At 47.2% G+C, this 14,996-nt stretch overlaps 6 protein-coding genes across 6 annotated transcripts; 4 read left to right on the top strand and 2 right to left on the bottom strand.

Annotated features, from left to right (window-relative positions):
• Positions 1–1,951: 1,951 nt before the first annotated feature.
• PEX2_047190 (RNA polymerase II mediator complex head subunit MED22) lies at positions 1,952–2,628 on the top strand (the record flags this gene model as incomplete). Its single annotated transcript, XM_016741994.1, has 3 exons — positions 1,952–2,078; positions 2,147–2,286; positions 2,398–2,628. 3 exons carry the CDS (start codon positions 1,952–1,954, stop codon positions 2,626–2,628), a joined length of 498 nt encoding a protein of 165 aa, XP_016603224.1.
• A 448-nt stretch (positions 2,629–3,076) lies between these two features.
• On the top strand, positions 3,077–3,913 carry PEX2_047180 (dihydrofolate reductase; the record flags this gene model as incomplete). The annotated part of the gene is made up of 1 exon (XM_016741993.1): positions 3,077–3,913. The coding sequence occupies one exon, from the start codon at positions 3,077–3,079 to the stop codon at positions 3,911–3,913; it is 837 nt and encodes a 278-aa protein (XP_016603223.1).
• Positions 3,914–4,180: 267 nt separating this feature from the next.
• PEX2_047170 (putative voltage-gated chloride channel (ClcA)) lies at positions 4,181–7,032 on the bottom strand (the record flags this gene model as incomplete). Its single annotated transcript, XM_016741992.1, has 3 exons — positions 4,181–4,339; positions 4,396–4,782; positions 4,840–7,032. 3 exons carry the CDS (start codon positions 7,030–7,032, stop codon positions 4,181–4,183), a joined length of 2,739 nt encoding a protein of 912 aa, XP_016603222.1.
• A 2,839-nt stretch (positions 7,033–9,871) lies between these two features.
• Positions 9,872–10,896, top strand: PEX2_047160 (SGNH/GDSL hydrolase family protein; the record flags this gene model as incomplete). The annotated part of the gene is made up of 5 exons (XM_016741991.1): positions 9,872–10,007; positions 10,076–10,115; positions 10,166–10,244; positions 10,317–10,707; positions 10,763–10,896. 5 exons carry the CDS (start codon positions 9,872–9,874, stop codon positions 10,894–10,896), a joined length of 780 nt encoding a protein of 259 aa, XP_016603221.1.
• Positions 10,897–12,431: 1,535 nt separating this feature from the next.
• Positions 12,432–13,522, bottom strand: PEX2_047150 (spliceosome-associated CWC15 family protein; the record flags this gene model as incomplete). The annotated part of the gene is made up of 8 exons (XM_016741990.1): positions 12,432–12,449; positions 12,503–12,538; positions 12,594–12,764; positions 12,818–12,899; positions 12,952–13,248; positions 13,301–13,377; positions 13,432–13,454; positions 13,513–13,522. The coding sequence occupies 8 exons, from the start codon at positions 13,520–13,522 to the stop codon at positions 12,432–12,434; spliced, it is 714 nt and encodes a 237-aa protein (XP_016603220.1).
• A 177-nt stretch (positions 13,523–13,699) lies between these two features.
• PEX2_047140 (exosome non-catalytic core subunit RRP45) lies at positions 13,700–14,792 on the top strand (the record flags this gene model as incomplete). Its single annotated transcript, XM_016741989.1, has 3 exons — positions 13,700–13,944; positions 14,004–14,123; positions 14,183–14,792. 3 exons carry the CDS (start codon positions 13,700–13,702, stop codon positions 14,790–14,792), a joined length of 975 nt encoding a protein of 324 aa, XP_016603219.1.
• Between the last annotated feature and the right edge of the window lie 204 nt (positions 14,793–14,996).

The following is a 14,996-nucleotide window of genomic DNA, read 5'->3' as shown; positions in this document are numbered from 1 at the left end:
CCGCCTTCGATCTGTGAGACGGCCCACCGGCCGTCCACCCTGTCTTCGAAGGACAAATATCCGGAGGCCTGTTCAGAACATCCAGCAGCAAGTTTAAAGAAGATGGACAATGGTATTGGCGCAGATGAAGGGAACGCGCTTCAAGATGTTTGGTATCGTGATGAGGAATTTTTGTTGGAGTTTTGGCTATCAACAGACAATTCCAACTTCACAGAAAGACGCGAAGAAGTACTCGGTGACGTAGGATATGCGATGCGCCAGGGAGAAGTTGAGTTACGGGTGATTTGGCTATCGAGGTCCCAGTGAAGTGAGGCGATTATCAAGAGTAAACACAGATTGTGATTGTAGAGGCGTGAAGTATGGTAAAGACACGAAGACAAATTTTTAGGTAAAAAACCTAGCAACGGGAGGAAAGGATTATTATTGCGATGAGTGAGTAGCGTATTTCGGATAGAAGCCATTGTTACCAAAGAATATGGTAGGCGGTGACGCAGTAGGGCGGAGAGCAAAGGCGGAGAGAAACAGGCGGAGAGAAACAGGCGGAGAGTTTGGAGGAAAAGGTCGATCATAGGCCCCCCCAACATAGATCTAGACCTTCTTTCCACTATTCCACAACGGTCTATCCATACATACCTACTTCACGTGTATGGGATCCGATTTTATGACAGATCGAGTAAGACCCATGCCCTGCTATCTACTATTTGACGGCTGAATTTCACCCTCTTGGTGTGCATCGCACGCTGCAGAACCTCGGGCTCATCCATGTTTAATAATTTGTATCTATTTGATAACTATCCTCAGTATTGCTGTTTGCATATCTAAGGCTATCTAATGTCGTGAACAGGACTTACTTTTTTCCACGCCGCTTGGTATCTTAATAACACTAGATTTTTTTTCTCTTGGTATTCCTTCGTTTAATTTATCTGTCTTTGTTAAAAGGTTCCTTTCATTGCCAGCACCTCAGAGCTCTCCAGTAGATCATCTGATTGTATATTTTTCATCATGGCTCACTTGGCATGTGAATCCGATTAAGGAGATGCACTTGAAATTGATTATATTCTTATAGAAAAAGCTAGATGGAGACTCCCTAGATTAGCAGATGGTGACTCTCTAGCAGAAAAAGAAGGTTATGTGGTAACTAGCTCATATATTTTTCGAGTTCAAGAAGCATCCCTTCAAAGTGATAGGCTCACTTATCTCGATGGGAGATGTAATAAACATTTAAGGCCTCGCAGATTAATTACCATTCCGAGTGGGAAAGGGGCCGCTCGGCCCATTCTATTTCTCCTTCATGCTTACAGGTTATGCTAGAGTCCTACCTCGCAATAATAGCTAGCGGCGAGATTGGCCTATACTATCCGGGGACATTATATCCCTCTCTTAAGAGACGTCCAACCAGGCGACCAATTCTTTCTTAAGTATCCCGACGATAAGTGTGATTGTATTCTGCTTAATGACTCTTTCGATATTGTAGAACTTATAGATTAGGAATAGACGCAAACTGTCTTTAGGGCAAGATCATCATATTCTCCGTGTATGATATTGCACATGAATTGCGGCTAGCTATATTTCGTGAGAAGGGCCGTGACGATCTTACCAGCTATATCGTCGAGGGCAGAAAGGTCTAACGACTTTTCTTCACTCTTGGGCCTAAGAGCTTCGTTCCAGATATGAAGACACTTCCACGTCTATTCACAGGGCTGTGGCGGGTCTTCAGCTTCGAAGACGAGGAATGGAAGGTCGAGAAGAGCAAGGCTCTCAAGAGGTGAAAAGATGGTAGCGTATTTCTTAGCTTGTTAGAACTACTGTAGCCTAGCAAACTGGAGGGCAGGAGCCAGTCGACAATGGGACAGCACCATGTGGGAGCCAAACAATGTTCACTCGGGTTATGTCGGCTTCTCTCCGCATCCACCCGCGTCCATATGCCCCACAATTCTTATCGTAGGTAATCATGGATCCCGCGTCGGATTATCTTGATTCGGATTATCCTCCTTCGGATTTATCCTCATCATCGTCTGGAGACAATAAAAAGAACGCTCCAACCATGGATTCACGCCCAACTGCCAAGGAGTTGCTGGGTACGTACAAGATTTGAGCCACTGCAGCTACAACTCATTGCATTTTCACTAACGATATATTGCGGTAGATCGCGTCGACTATGATATCTCGCAGCTGCTGCAGCGGTTCGAGAACATTGTTGCCATTGCTGCCAACAAGTTCGACGGCACCAGTCATGTTGATGCTGCTGTAGAGGCTTTCCAAATTGATGTCGAATCCACCGCCTTGGTAGGTCGATATGCGCCGCCCCAGTCTTACCTGGCTCCATTTTCCCAGGAAGAATGCAATTGAGCTTCCAAATCTGCAACCAAGCGCAAGACTGACATTCAGCTACTTTAGATCCGTGCCGCGGAGGATTTGCTCGCCTTGCACCGTCTCATGAAAGAGCTGTGGCTCTTCGGCAAGCTTGACACCCTCGGCGAAGACGAACGTGATGTCAAGCGTCGCGAGAAGCTCGAGGAGGACGTGGAGGCCATCCAAAAGGCCCTTGACGGAGGATTACTGATGCCGTCGTTGGCTGAGCCCGAGAACCCTGAGAAGTCAGAGGACACTGAGAAATCCGAGAAGTAATGGTGCTTTCCCAAGTACCTCTTTCGAGGCATATCGTTTGTTGGCCCGTGAAGCAGTTTCGCGCGTGATACCCACTTGTTTCCTTGAGTCTGGCGTTCGACCGGTGTTATGGCGCAATCACTTTACCTGTGATATTGAATTGAAACCCATTTTTTTACAATTACTTTGCTGCTTCGCTCATTGAGTTAGACTAGAGCAATATCGTAATATCCCTCCTATCGACATTATATTGTCCATGACATGAATACCCTCATAAAAAAATGACACATGTCAAAGCCCATCTGCAGCTGTAGTGCGGGGCGATAAGCAAAAATCTTTATCGGAATTGAGCTTCCCGCGACGCGAACCTTCCCTCCACCATTCAACATTCTCCCTCACAGCCCAAATATCACACCCCCTATATTCGAATTACTTCGAATTGCAAACTGCAATTACCTCGCAGACCAAAATGCCACCTCATAACCCCAACCCCCTCCCCTCCCTCACCCTAATCGTGGCAACGACCCCAATCCGCACCGCGTCAACAACCGCAAAAGACGAAATCACGCGCCTAGGCATCGGCCTGAATGGCACACTCCCATGGCCGCGCATTAAGACAGATATGTCATTCTTCGCTCGCGTGACATCCCGCCCACCAAGCCCCGGCAAGACAAACGCAATCATCATGGGCCGCAAGACATATGACTCAGTGCCCGCCTCGCTGCGCCCTCTCATGAAACGAATTAACGTCGTGATCACGCGTGACACGTCCGGGTCTGTTAGCGAGAGCGTAACTACGGAATTGGGGAATATGAAGAGAAAGATTGCGGCCAAGGCTGCTCAGGCACAGGCTACGAGTGCGGAAAAGGAGGCCTTTAACCCGCCCAAGGAAGCTGTTCCGGCTCCGCCTGCGGACCCAATGACGGACGCAATTGTTACACCCAGTCTGGGCGCAGCGTTGGAGCAGTTGGACTCTCTGTATGGGGCTCAGGGCACGCTTGGAAAGATTTTTGTTATTGGTGGGGCGGAGATTTATAATGCTACGATGAATATGGGTGCTGAGGAGTTGCGTGGTCGGCCTATCAGGATTGTTATGACGAATGTCATGCGGAAGGGGGCTGTGGATGCGCCTGCTTCGTTTGAGTGTGATACGTTCTTCCCGTTAGATGGGCTTCATGAGAAGAATGGATGGCGGGCTGTTAGCCCTGGGGAGGTTTCCGAGTGGGTTGGCGAGGAGGTTGATGGGGAGTGGAAGGGGGATGGGGATGTTGAGGTTCAAATGGTTGGATTTGAAAAATTGACTTAGACATGGGTGGGATATGGTCGTCAATGTAGATAATTGATTAGTCAAGTATGTTCAAAATTTCGTACTTTGTGCGTGTCTGTTCAGATCAAAAGAGGATGTACAACAAAACTATGCACAATGCCAATGATGGTTGAGTGAGCCGACAGAATAAATAGACATGAAATGAGAGTATGTGCAAGGCTATGCGAACGATTGAATCAGAATGCCTCGAAAACGCCGGAAAATGCAAATAGAAAACAGTGCAATGGTCGATTCAACGTTCATGGCCTAGTCGCTATTCTCCTTCATGAATTTCACAAATGCTTTCTTGTGTACCAGGCCGGCATATTTCCCGTCTTGAGTAACGCAAAGGTAACGAAGACCCAGCTTTGCGAAGCATTGGTAAACCAAGTCGATAGGGGAATGGATATCAAGAGCAATTGGAGCCTATGAATCAACGCATTAGTACGGGCCAATATATTGAAGAGGTTAGCCAGGCTTACAGGGTCAATGTATCGACTGAAATCCACCTGCTCCGCATCCTCGTTCTCGCTGTCATACACGGCTGCGGAAGTATCCATAGCCATCAGACATATCGTGTTTTCTTCCTCGTCACCCAGTGTATCCAGTGCGTATTCAAGATCCGGTGCTGGGATCAAACCGGCTAGAACACCGTCACGTAGAATGGGAAGTCCACTGTCCAGCTCGCCTGCCATGAGCAGGTGTTCCAGTTTCAAGCGGAGGTTCGTGGCTGATACGAATGGTGATCCAGAGATATCGATGATGCGATTCTTCCGCACTGGTCGGACTATGTCTCCCAGCTCAGCATCGGTGGTCGGTTGGAGTTTGCTATCAAGGAAGGGGTAGGCGTTCATGTCGGTCAAGAGGTCCTGGTTTCAATTAGTATAACGTCGGGTGTAGATTACCAGACGGAGGGCAAGACTTACATAAATGCTGCGAGGTTCAATGGCATCCGCAGTCCACTTGGCGCAGAGCACAGAGAGGGAAAACGGCAGCACGTGGTTGAGACTTCCTGTCAATTCAAACAGAATCACAGGCAAAGTGACCGACAGGCGTGTCACGCCACACATGGTCGCTCCAGCGGCAATCAATGCGTAGACTCCTGGAGTCACGCACGACTCAATCCCAGAAACAGCAGGGCAAGAGTCGAATAAGAAAAAGGTAGGATGTCTGAGAGCCCAGTACTGGATTAAATGTCCAACAATCCGCCCCATCAAGCCACCAACAACCATGGATGGCACATAGATGCCCGCAGGCACTTTGATACCGAACGTAATAATGGTCAGGAAACTCTTGATAACAAACGCTACCAGAAGGTACTGGACGATTTCAAGAATGCCGTCTGTGCGGGGACACAAGCCCGTACTTTCCACATCCGATTCACAAGGAGAAGCTAGCTCGAATAGAAGTTCGGTGACAGGAAGCTTAGTGTATCTATTCCAGAAGCTTATAATGCCTGTAACCAACGCAACAAGGAAAACTTCGAGCATTGGCCAACGCTTGATGGCTGGAATGCGACGGAATGATCGTGCCCATAGGTTGGAAGCTTTGATGAAGAGCGCACCAGCGGCGCCTCCCATTATACCAAGAAGGATGAAAATGAAAATTTCGAAGATCTGCCAGTCGGAAAGGTACCGGACTTCAAATAGAACGATTTTACCTGTTCCATAGGGGTTGAGGAACTTGAGGGACAATGTAGCAGCAATGCAACAAAAGAAGGTCCGGAAAAGGGTCTTGGGTGGGAAATAATAGCTGACTTCTTCCAAGCTGAAGAGGACACCGCCAATCGGAGCACCAAAGGCAACAGCAACACCACTAGCAGCACTAGCACTCAAGACTTCTCGTCGCTTTCCATCATTCTGGTTATACTTGGCGAACAGACGACAGCAGATATTGCCGACGCAGGTGGCAATATGAACGTAGGGGCCTTCTTTGCCCAAGCTCAAACCAGATGAAACACTAAAAATCAAACCAATAGTCTTAATGACCAGCGTCTTCAGTCCCATATATCCATGGAGGACGAAGCCACTATTAATTACTTTGACTTCTGCCACTCCACTGCCAGCAGCAGAGTAGTAGATCATAGCTGGACGGGACGGTAAATTAGGCAAAGTTCCATGCACTGGACTGTTCTCTGTCTCCGAAAGAGGAGAACCCGAGGCACCGAGTCCATTTCCAGATTTTGTACCACGGGAATCGGCACCCAGGTTTTCATCAAGCGTGGCAAGAGAAATGGACGAAGGTACGACGGTTTTGGTAAGCAGAGTCAAAGCACATGATATGAGGGCCAACGTCACAACCCAGAAGACAAACATGACGAAGTCAACCCACTGGGTTTCTGTACCCGATGGCGAGAAGATCATGGACCAAGGCCGCCATGCATCACAACCAGCAACCCCTTTACAGCAGGTCCGTCGATTGCGGAAGAACTGGGTCGTGCAGAAGCCTTCCTTCAGATCAAAGATAGATCCTTCAGTGACATCCACAAAGTACGCAATGGAGGCGGTGATGCACCCAATTAGCGCGACCAAGATCCATCCTTGTGCACCGTCGAAGGCCGCCAGCAATCGGCCTCGCACATCTTTCCGCTGGCGGAGGAGGCGAAGTCGTGCTCCATCGGCTATACTGTCATGCACCCAATCGGTGGAAGTAAATTGATCATACCAAGTCCGCTCATCCAGAAATGAAGAGGCAGTAAGATTGTCTTTCGTGGATGGAGGAAGGCTGGCGGGTCTACTATCGCCATCTATACTCCCTTGTCGACTGAATCGCCTTCCCGTAGAGTTTGCACGGCTATGATTTCGCGTTCGTCGCAGGCTGCCCGCCGCTAAGAGGTGTCTCAATGATTCCGGACCGGTGCCCGACACTCCTGAAGTGCTAGTATAAGATCGTCGCGGACCTCGTCGACGGAAGTCTTGAGCGGGGCCGAGGAGGCTCGTTGTTTCTGAAATCTCCAAGGGCGCATCGAGGGACTGGTATTCGGTATGTGTTTCGGAGAGATAGCTTTGAGATCGTCTGTAGGCACTCGGTGAGGGGGGCGCGGTTTGGGCACTGCGTGTGTTTTCGGTATCCTCTTGCTCGCGCAAGGCAGGCGTGGACTTTGGAAGAGACCGAGGCATGTCGCTGAGAAGCCTTTATGCTTCAATTATATGCAGTGGGGCTGGCAGGTGTCAGTTTTGGTAGCATTTGGACATATACCGAAGCAGATCCACATCGGACGCAAGGGTAGTAAACAGAGCCCCAGGGGCGAAAAAAACAAAACAAAGGAACTTGACTTACTAAGTAGCATATCTCTCTTCCCAAAGCTATATCCTTCAGAAAGATAAAAGCAAAAACAAAAACAAAAAAAAGCAAAGAGAGATGACGGGTGAGAAAAGAGGGTCGAGTCTTAAAATGAGGTGACCATCACAGATGATCGGCTCAACGGCGGGGACGCGTCAGGTGGAAGTTCTGTGCTGACCCACCAGCCACTAGATTGGAGTCATTTTGCCTATCTTCAATATATTATAATCAAATATTCAATGCTCAGCATTTTATGATAATGATTTGATCGTTTATTTCCAGTGTGGCATTCCTCTCTGATCATCCCCGCATTTTTCTGACGATCAACATCCCGAAACAAAGCGTCCCAAGGTGTCGATGCAATGATTCAACGATGTGTGGAATGTATAATCGCGATTCGACATGATGCAGCCACTCTAAAGCGCAGCAACCTTGTTCATCTTGATCATCCTGCATTTGGGTAAAAGGCCCATGCATGCTCTGCTGTCTATATTGTAGGGCAGGAGGTAAGTATACCTACTCGTGACGCTCAGAGCACTTGAGAGCGTCATATGTCATAGCCCTGAAAGTATCTCCTTAGGTTACCAAACTAGGTTAGGATGTTTAACATTCTCGATATTTCCATTCTGGGAGGTGCATCCGCCCCGGCTGAAGGGATCCCTGTGCCAGACGCTATCCAATCTGATCGTCATCCGATGCTGATCTCTTGGCATGCTTTATAAAGCAAACGCCACCGCGTTGAGGGGCCAGGTGTGTGACTCGAAGAGATCTGGGATAAACAGCATTAGCCTCTTTCGGATGTCTGACATTCTTGAGATATAAATATCATCTCTAGCATTTGGGATGCAGAGATCACTCGGTATATGTTGTATACCGATTTCATGTTCCAGCTCCACGTGTACTATTTTGATAGGCATTAAAGCATGCTTTTGAAAAGAAATCAATCATACGCTGCAAGTTGATACCTACGTATGTGGCTCGCTAATATTATTGAAAACACGATCACCTTTACCGCTCTTTCGGGCATGTGGGTTTTCAGCAACTAGTAAGTGTTTCTAGTATCGTCATTTAGCAAGACTAACAGCAGGGTCCACGCCAGGTCAATTTAGTTGGTGGCGATACAATTATTATCACAGATTTCGGAGCCCCCAATGTTCGAAATATTAACTACAAAATCAATTAAGGCCCGGACAAGCTTATATACGACAGAGTAGTAATGAGCGGACTAGGACGATTTTACAACTGTGGGATTGTGGGATTCATAGATACGGAGTGGGTCTGCGCCAGGCCAGGGTTTGTAGTTATTGTATGTCTCAGTGCTTTGTCGGTGTCTTCTCGACAAGCCAGCCGATCTAGTAGGGGTTCGTAGCAAACCTCCTTTAGATAGTTTTAGGTGGCCAGACATTCAAGTATCTTAAGATGCGCCTATAGTATTCCTGAAGAGTGTAGATTACTGGAAAATTAGTAGGGAGTCTCAAAGCTTGTTTTATGGGTCGAGGTCACGATATAACTCTATGCATAGTTGTATATACTTCTATGTAACTATGTAACTATGTCAACACGCACATGTGTTGCTTGAAGTCACAGAAGAACTAGCGCTTCATGGTCCCGAAGCTACTCCGCCTAAAGAGGAAGTATGTTAAAGAGTGGAGCAAAGCTGAGCATCAAATGGCTCTTGTAGACAGCAATGTCATGTCAAAAGAGAAATTGCTTGCTCCTGTGTTTGAGCATTAGTGTATCTCATTTATCCCATGGCCCATGGCTCGTCACATCTATATCTATCCACTCATTCATCATGCAGCTCAATATGTCCAACCCACCGGATTCCCTTGATTGTCTCTGGAAGTATGAAAGCCAGTATCTCACTTAGATGTGTGAAATGCGTCAAATCACTAAGCCTTTGCTTTGACTGAAAAGCCCGAAAATTGCAAATGTATTCCCAACAGATGCTTGAAATGGTCCCAGGAATATTTAGAGCTTTTCAGAGTGAGAAATTCTGCCTACTATATACAATATCTGGTCAAATAATGATGTGATTGGGCGAAATCTAGGCTAAATGCCAACATGCGAACGCATACTTCGGTTGGAAGCGTTGTTTTTCCAGGAGATGCTACCCCTCCAATCCAACTTTGCCTATGATGTGCAAAGGAATCATGAGCGAAAATATTACCAGAAAATGCACAGGTCGCTATTACTACAGCCAAAAGGGCCAGAAAGACCAAAAGAGCACCCTTAAAGTGTCCAAGTGTTCCAAATTAGTGATGCTGCATGTGTCAAATCTGATTATACTCATGTAGCTATCTTGATATAATAGAAACCTGGAAAGGTCTATGATATATGTATTAGTGCTAAGTAATTTCTAACCTATCGCGGTAGTATAGTGGGGTTCAGATGCCCCTAATTCAATGAAATGATTAGTGGATAAATTTCTTTGAGATTCTATACATTTAGATAACCAATATTGTACTCCGTACGAAGTAGTTCTCATGATGTCGTCTTAATATATTAATCCCATACCCAGATAGTTGACCACAAGCGAAGCTCCACCAATTTCCCTTTCGTCCGCGGAGTGACTTCCCCCACTTCCTTTTCCGTCCACGTTGCTTATTGTTATAAGCCCCCCGAATCCCCATAACTTCAATTTCAAACTCCTAAGTAATTTCATCCTACCTCACCATGGCTATCATCGAGACCCAGGGGAATGAGGATGCATTCAAACCCTATGACCAGTTTCTTCTGTTCGGAGACTCCATCACGCAGATGGCCTGCAACCAAGAGCTAGGTTTCGCATTTCATGCTGCACTCCAAGAATGTGAGTTATTCTTCTGACAATCCCAGCCAGACATTTATATGGCCAATAAGCTAATAAACAAAAATCAGCCTACAGCCGCAGATTAGATGTTATCAACCGCGGCCTAGCGTACTATCACCTACGGCTTTACTAGACTGAGATATGCTAACAAGCAGCAGTGGATATTCAACCGCCCATGCTGTCAAGGTCTTTGAGAAGTTCTTCCCTTCGCCGCAGACCGCTAATGTGCGGTTCATGGTAAGCACTCCTTATTGACAGGCCTATTTAAGATCTCGAATATATTCAGATCAATTGATTAATATCCAATAGACTATTTTCTTCGGTGCCAACGATGCATGCGTTCCAACCCATAACCAGCATGTGCCCCTAGATCAATATAAAGAGAACCTGAAGACGATTATTCAGCACCCAGCGACACGCGCACAGAACCCGCGACTCATTTTGATCAGCCCGCCTCCTGTCAATGAATATCAACTAGAGGATTTCGATGCTGCAAAGGACACCCCGTTCCCAAGCAGAACCGCTAGCTTCACTAAGTCATATGCAGTGGCTGCGCGCGAAGTCGGTGAATCGCTCAATATCCCCGTGGTGGATTTGTGGTCCGCCTTCATGAAGCCTACTGGCTGGAAGGAGGGAGAACCTCTGATTGGGGCTCGTGATGTGCCGAGCAATGACACATTGGCTAGTCTTCTCACTGATGGTGCGTGGAAATGTCCATATTTTCCTTCATTCTTCTTGTACTCACTCATCTACAGGTCTGCATCTCACGCCCGCAGGCAACCGTATCGTCTACGATGAAATCATGAAGGTAATCCAGGCCAATTGGCCAGATCAGACTCCGGAGAGCCTTCCAATGGTGTTCCCCTCGTGGGGTGAAGCGCCGAAATGAGTTGTATATATCACAGGTTCACCTACTTTGAACTTTGCTCGTGGCTGCTCTTATAATAACAGCCTCTTGCTCAGCTAGAAGAGATAGTCATTTCCAATTCGTTGACCATCAGCAGACTGCTAACTAAGTATACGGCTGAAGCTCAGACCCCATTCAATTCAAGAGTGCCGATCAGACATCTTTTCATTAACTTCAGTCGCTATCTTTTCAAAGTGTAGACGTTCATATAGAAGTCGGCCCATTGGACTTGCGCACAAAGTCACCGGCCAGCCCTTTCCCTCAGCAGTTCTAATTCCCCAATCTATCAACGTTGTTCCACCACCGCGCCGTCGGAAACCAGGATGAATTACAAGTGAAGAGAGATTGACTTGCTCCCAGGACCACTTTTCGAAGTATGGCTTGAAGCGGAGCGAGGATGCTTTCTTGAATACTTCACAATGCTTCTTGTTTGCGTCTCTCCTTTCAGCCTCTTCTGGGTCTGCAAGGGTCATAAATTAGTGAAAGACGAGGTTGAGTCATTGGGAGGATGGGTTATACCCTCTTCCATGGCCTTGGTCAAGACTACAATGTTCCACACAGCATGACCAACAGGTTTGTGTACCACATCTCCATCAATTTCACTAGGAGCCTCAAGAACATGGACCTCAAATTTCTCCGGTTGCTCTAGGAAATCCTCATACTCCCTTCTTGTCCACTTCCAATGATCATCTGGAAATTGATGTCTTAGTTGATAACAGTAATGAACTTGAGGCTCCTCAGTGAAGCCTTCGACGTGAATCCGAGCAATTTCATTTAATGCATGGAAGGTGACAGAAATCAAGGTATACAGCAAGATATGGCATGGTCAATGGATATGCATATATCTGACTAAAATGACAAAATCCACTTTTTAACAATCTGTATAGACATTAATAACTAAGCTCTATATGGCATGATGGAGCGATGAAGGAGCAAGAAGACGATGCAGGATGGATGTATATGTGTCTGGGCGAGTATTCAAATACCTGGCTTGGATTCATGGGGGTAATAAGAGACTGTCAGTGCTTCAGCGAACTAAGAAATAAGCCTGGAGATTCCATGGTCCCCCTTGCCTACAGGTTCCCCTTCAATCGAGCGCTCAATCCCGACGACAGGGCTAATGCAGATTCATTCACATATGGGAGACCCACTTCTCAACTGAGCTATGTTGACGAGTACATGTACAGCATCTTTTAAGCCATACCCCGGACACGAAATCTACTAGTAGCTTTCCAATATTCGCACACGACCGATTAGAATAGTACAGGGCATATGCTGCTTTAGAATAAAACTCCGCTTGGCATAATCTAGCAGCGATAATTTGTGTGCAGATGGTATCGTACAAGAGATAACGTTAGACGTAGAGATTTTGCTGGGAGCGTTGCTTTGTGGTAAAATCCTTGGAAACTTTATAATGCTCTTTTTATAAGACGTTGAAAAACATAAGATAATACCCATTCGCTAAGCCGAAACACCTCCTGAACTAAGATCGGGATACTCAAGTATCTCGGGAGATTCTACCGCACGTATTTGCCCTAAAAGCTTCGTCAGTGAATGTATGAAAATAGTAGCGAATACAGGTACGTACCATGAAGCGCTTGTGGAAATCAGAACGGAGAAGATCCTGGAAACGAATTAGTTTAACGTCATAAGAACAAGCCAATACAAGGTAAACATACGTTGACGAATTCTTTGCCGTCTCTGTTCTCTGTTCCCCGAGCCTGGTTCTTGAATACAACGTCGTCATCCCAGCGCCGTTTCATGTTGAAATCCTGGGAATTGAGCAGAGGATTACCGCGCGCGATATCAACCTCTCTTTGCTCTTCCTCCTCGGCTGCTCGTTCACGCTCCTATTATGCATTAGCCACCATTATCAAATTCAGGGTGCAATAAAGCAAGATACCTCTTTCTCCTTTTGCTCCAATCGCTCTTTTTTGATCTTCTCAAGCTCCCGCATTAACTCAGCTGCTTCATCTTCGTCGTCGCTGCAGATTGTCAGTTATTCGTCCCAAGCACGAGACCCAGAATTTAACCAACCTATCCTCGTCACTGCTATCTTCTTCTGACGCGTCTGAATCGGCATCTATGTCGCGAGTCTCCTCCAGTATGCGTCGGCGTTTGGCCTCTGGGTCTTCTTCCTGGATGTCGCCATCGCCTCCATCTTCGGGCGCAGCTTCTATCTGTCGCTTGGGAATTGAAGATTCAGCAATAGCTGGCTGGTCGACCGGAACGCCATTCTTCTTGGCAAAGTGTGCAGCTTCGGCTTGCAGAAGCTCTGCGCGAAGGTCGCGGGGCGATGGGTCGGCGTCGGCTGCGCCGCCTTGTCCGGGTTGGCTAGAACAAAGTCAGTAATCGGTGCGATTTAGCTAAGCATCGTCGAACATACCGAACTTTCAGGTGTTTATGGGCAGGGAGGAGTCGCTGGTGGTAGGCCGGGCCACGGAGGGCTTCTTTGCCTTGCGCCTGTTGAAATCAGTCAGTGTCCATCTAGAGACATGTTAAGAAGTGTTGTCGTACCGGGTCAAAGGTAGGTCTGTGGGCTAATGAAATGTTAGCTATAGCTATTCAAATCACCAAATTTGGTTTCTAATGGCATACCTGTAGTCATTTTGTGGTGTGGTTGCTAAGTTAAAGTTGGAAGGCCCGGGACGTTCGATGGCTTCCAGCTTTCAATGTACGTAGTCGCCTCAGGCACAAACGTTTTCCTTCTTTCCCCTCACCGCCCCACAGAAGTCCCGTTGTAATTGGCGAAACCCTCGGAATAACAATACTCCGAACCGCAACAATGCGGCCTGCACGGGCAAAATGGCCCAAAAAAGAAAGCAACTCTGATCCCCGCGCCGGGGCTGTTAGACCTCCCTCAACGATGTCGAAAGAAGCGCAACTCTCAATCGCAGAGCGCGACTTTATTCTCGAGGCGCTCCGTGAGAATGTGCGTCTTGATGGTCGCCAGCCTGACGACTATCGTCCTCTGAATATCTCCTTTGGTGAAGAATATGGACATGTGAAGCTGCAGCTTGGGAAGACGAAGTGAGCTCCAGATCTTTCGTTCATCTACTACAAAGGATAATCACTGATTAGTTCTCTAGCATCATTGTTCGCATCTCTGCTGAGGTTACTAAGCCGCGTGAAGATCGACCCTTCGATGGCCTCTTCAACATCAACCTGGAGCTGAGTGCAATGGGCTCACCGGCCTGGGAAAACGGACGGTATATATCACCTATGGTTTTCATTATACACTGTTTTGTTCTAACAATTGCTTGTGCAGAACCAATGACATCGAGGCATACGCCACCAACACCCTTGACCGTATCATCCGCCATTCCAACGCTCTCGATACTGAATCTTTGTGTATTCTAAAGGGCGTGAGCTGCTGGTCGATCCGGGCCGACGTTCACATTATCGACTACGATGGAAACATTACCGATGCCGCCTGCATTGCGATCATGGCTGGACTGCAACACTTCCGCCGGCCGGATGCTGTGGTGAGAGACGGACGTGTCATAGTCTACGGCGTGGAGCAGCGTGTGCCTGTCGCACTTAACATCACACACAAGCCTCTCTCCGTCACATTCCACACCTTCAATGAAAGCAAACATGTCATTGTTGATGCCACCCTCAAGGAGGAGCAGGCTGCTGAGGGAGATCTTGTCATTGGCATTAATAGCGCAGGCGATGTCTGCTACCTCTCGAAGTACGCAGGTGCACCAGCAGATGCTATGGTAATTGTGACCAAGACAAATGTTGCATGGGAAAAAGTCAAAGAGATCAATGCCGCTGTTGACAAAGTCCTCCAGGCCGACCTGGCTAAGCGGGCGAAGATTGGCATGGCCGATGAGTCTCGGGCAGAAAATGACCGGCCGGTTCAGATCGAATAAACAGCATGTACTACCATTACTTTCATGATTGGGGGACTGGAGTTTCGCATGGCGTTTACATCAATGATACTTGACTGCCACATGATGGGCGACATATGAACTAAACCACTCTTTCTAAATTGTAAATGTAGACTAAGCACTTAAGGTTTCATGTAAAGTGTTTAAATGCCTAATTCTATCTTTCTTTTCTCCAATTAACATATT

The sequence above is a fragment of the Penicillium expansum genome (genome assembly GCF_000769745.1).
Source record: "Penicillium expansum strain MD-8 chromosome Unknown contig147, whole genome shotgun sequence".
NCBI lineage: Eukaryota > Fungi > Ascomycota > Eurotiomycetes > Eurotiales > Aspergillaceae > Penicillium > Penicillium expansum.
The sequence above is the reverse complement of the archived record's forward strand: the minus strand, read 5'-3'. Positions and strand labels throughout refer to the sequence as shown.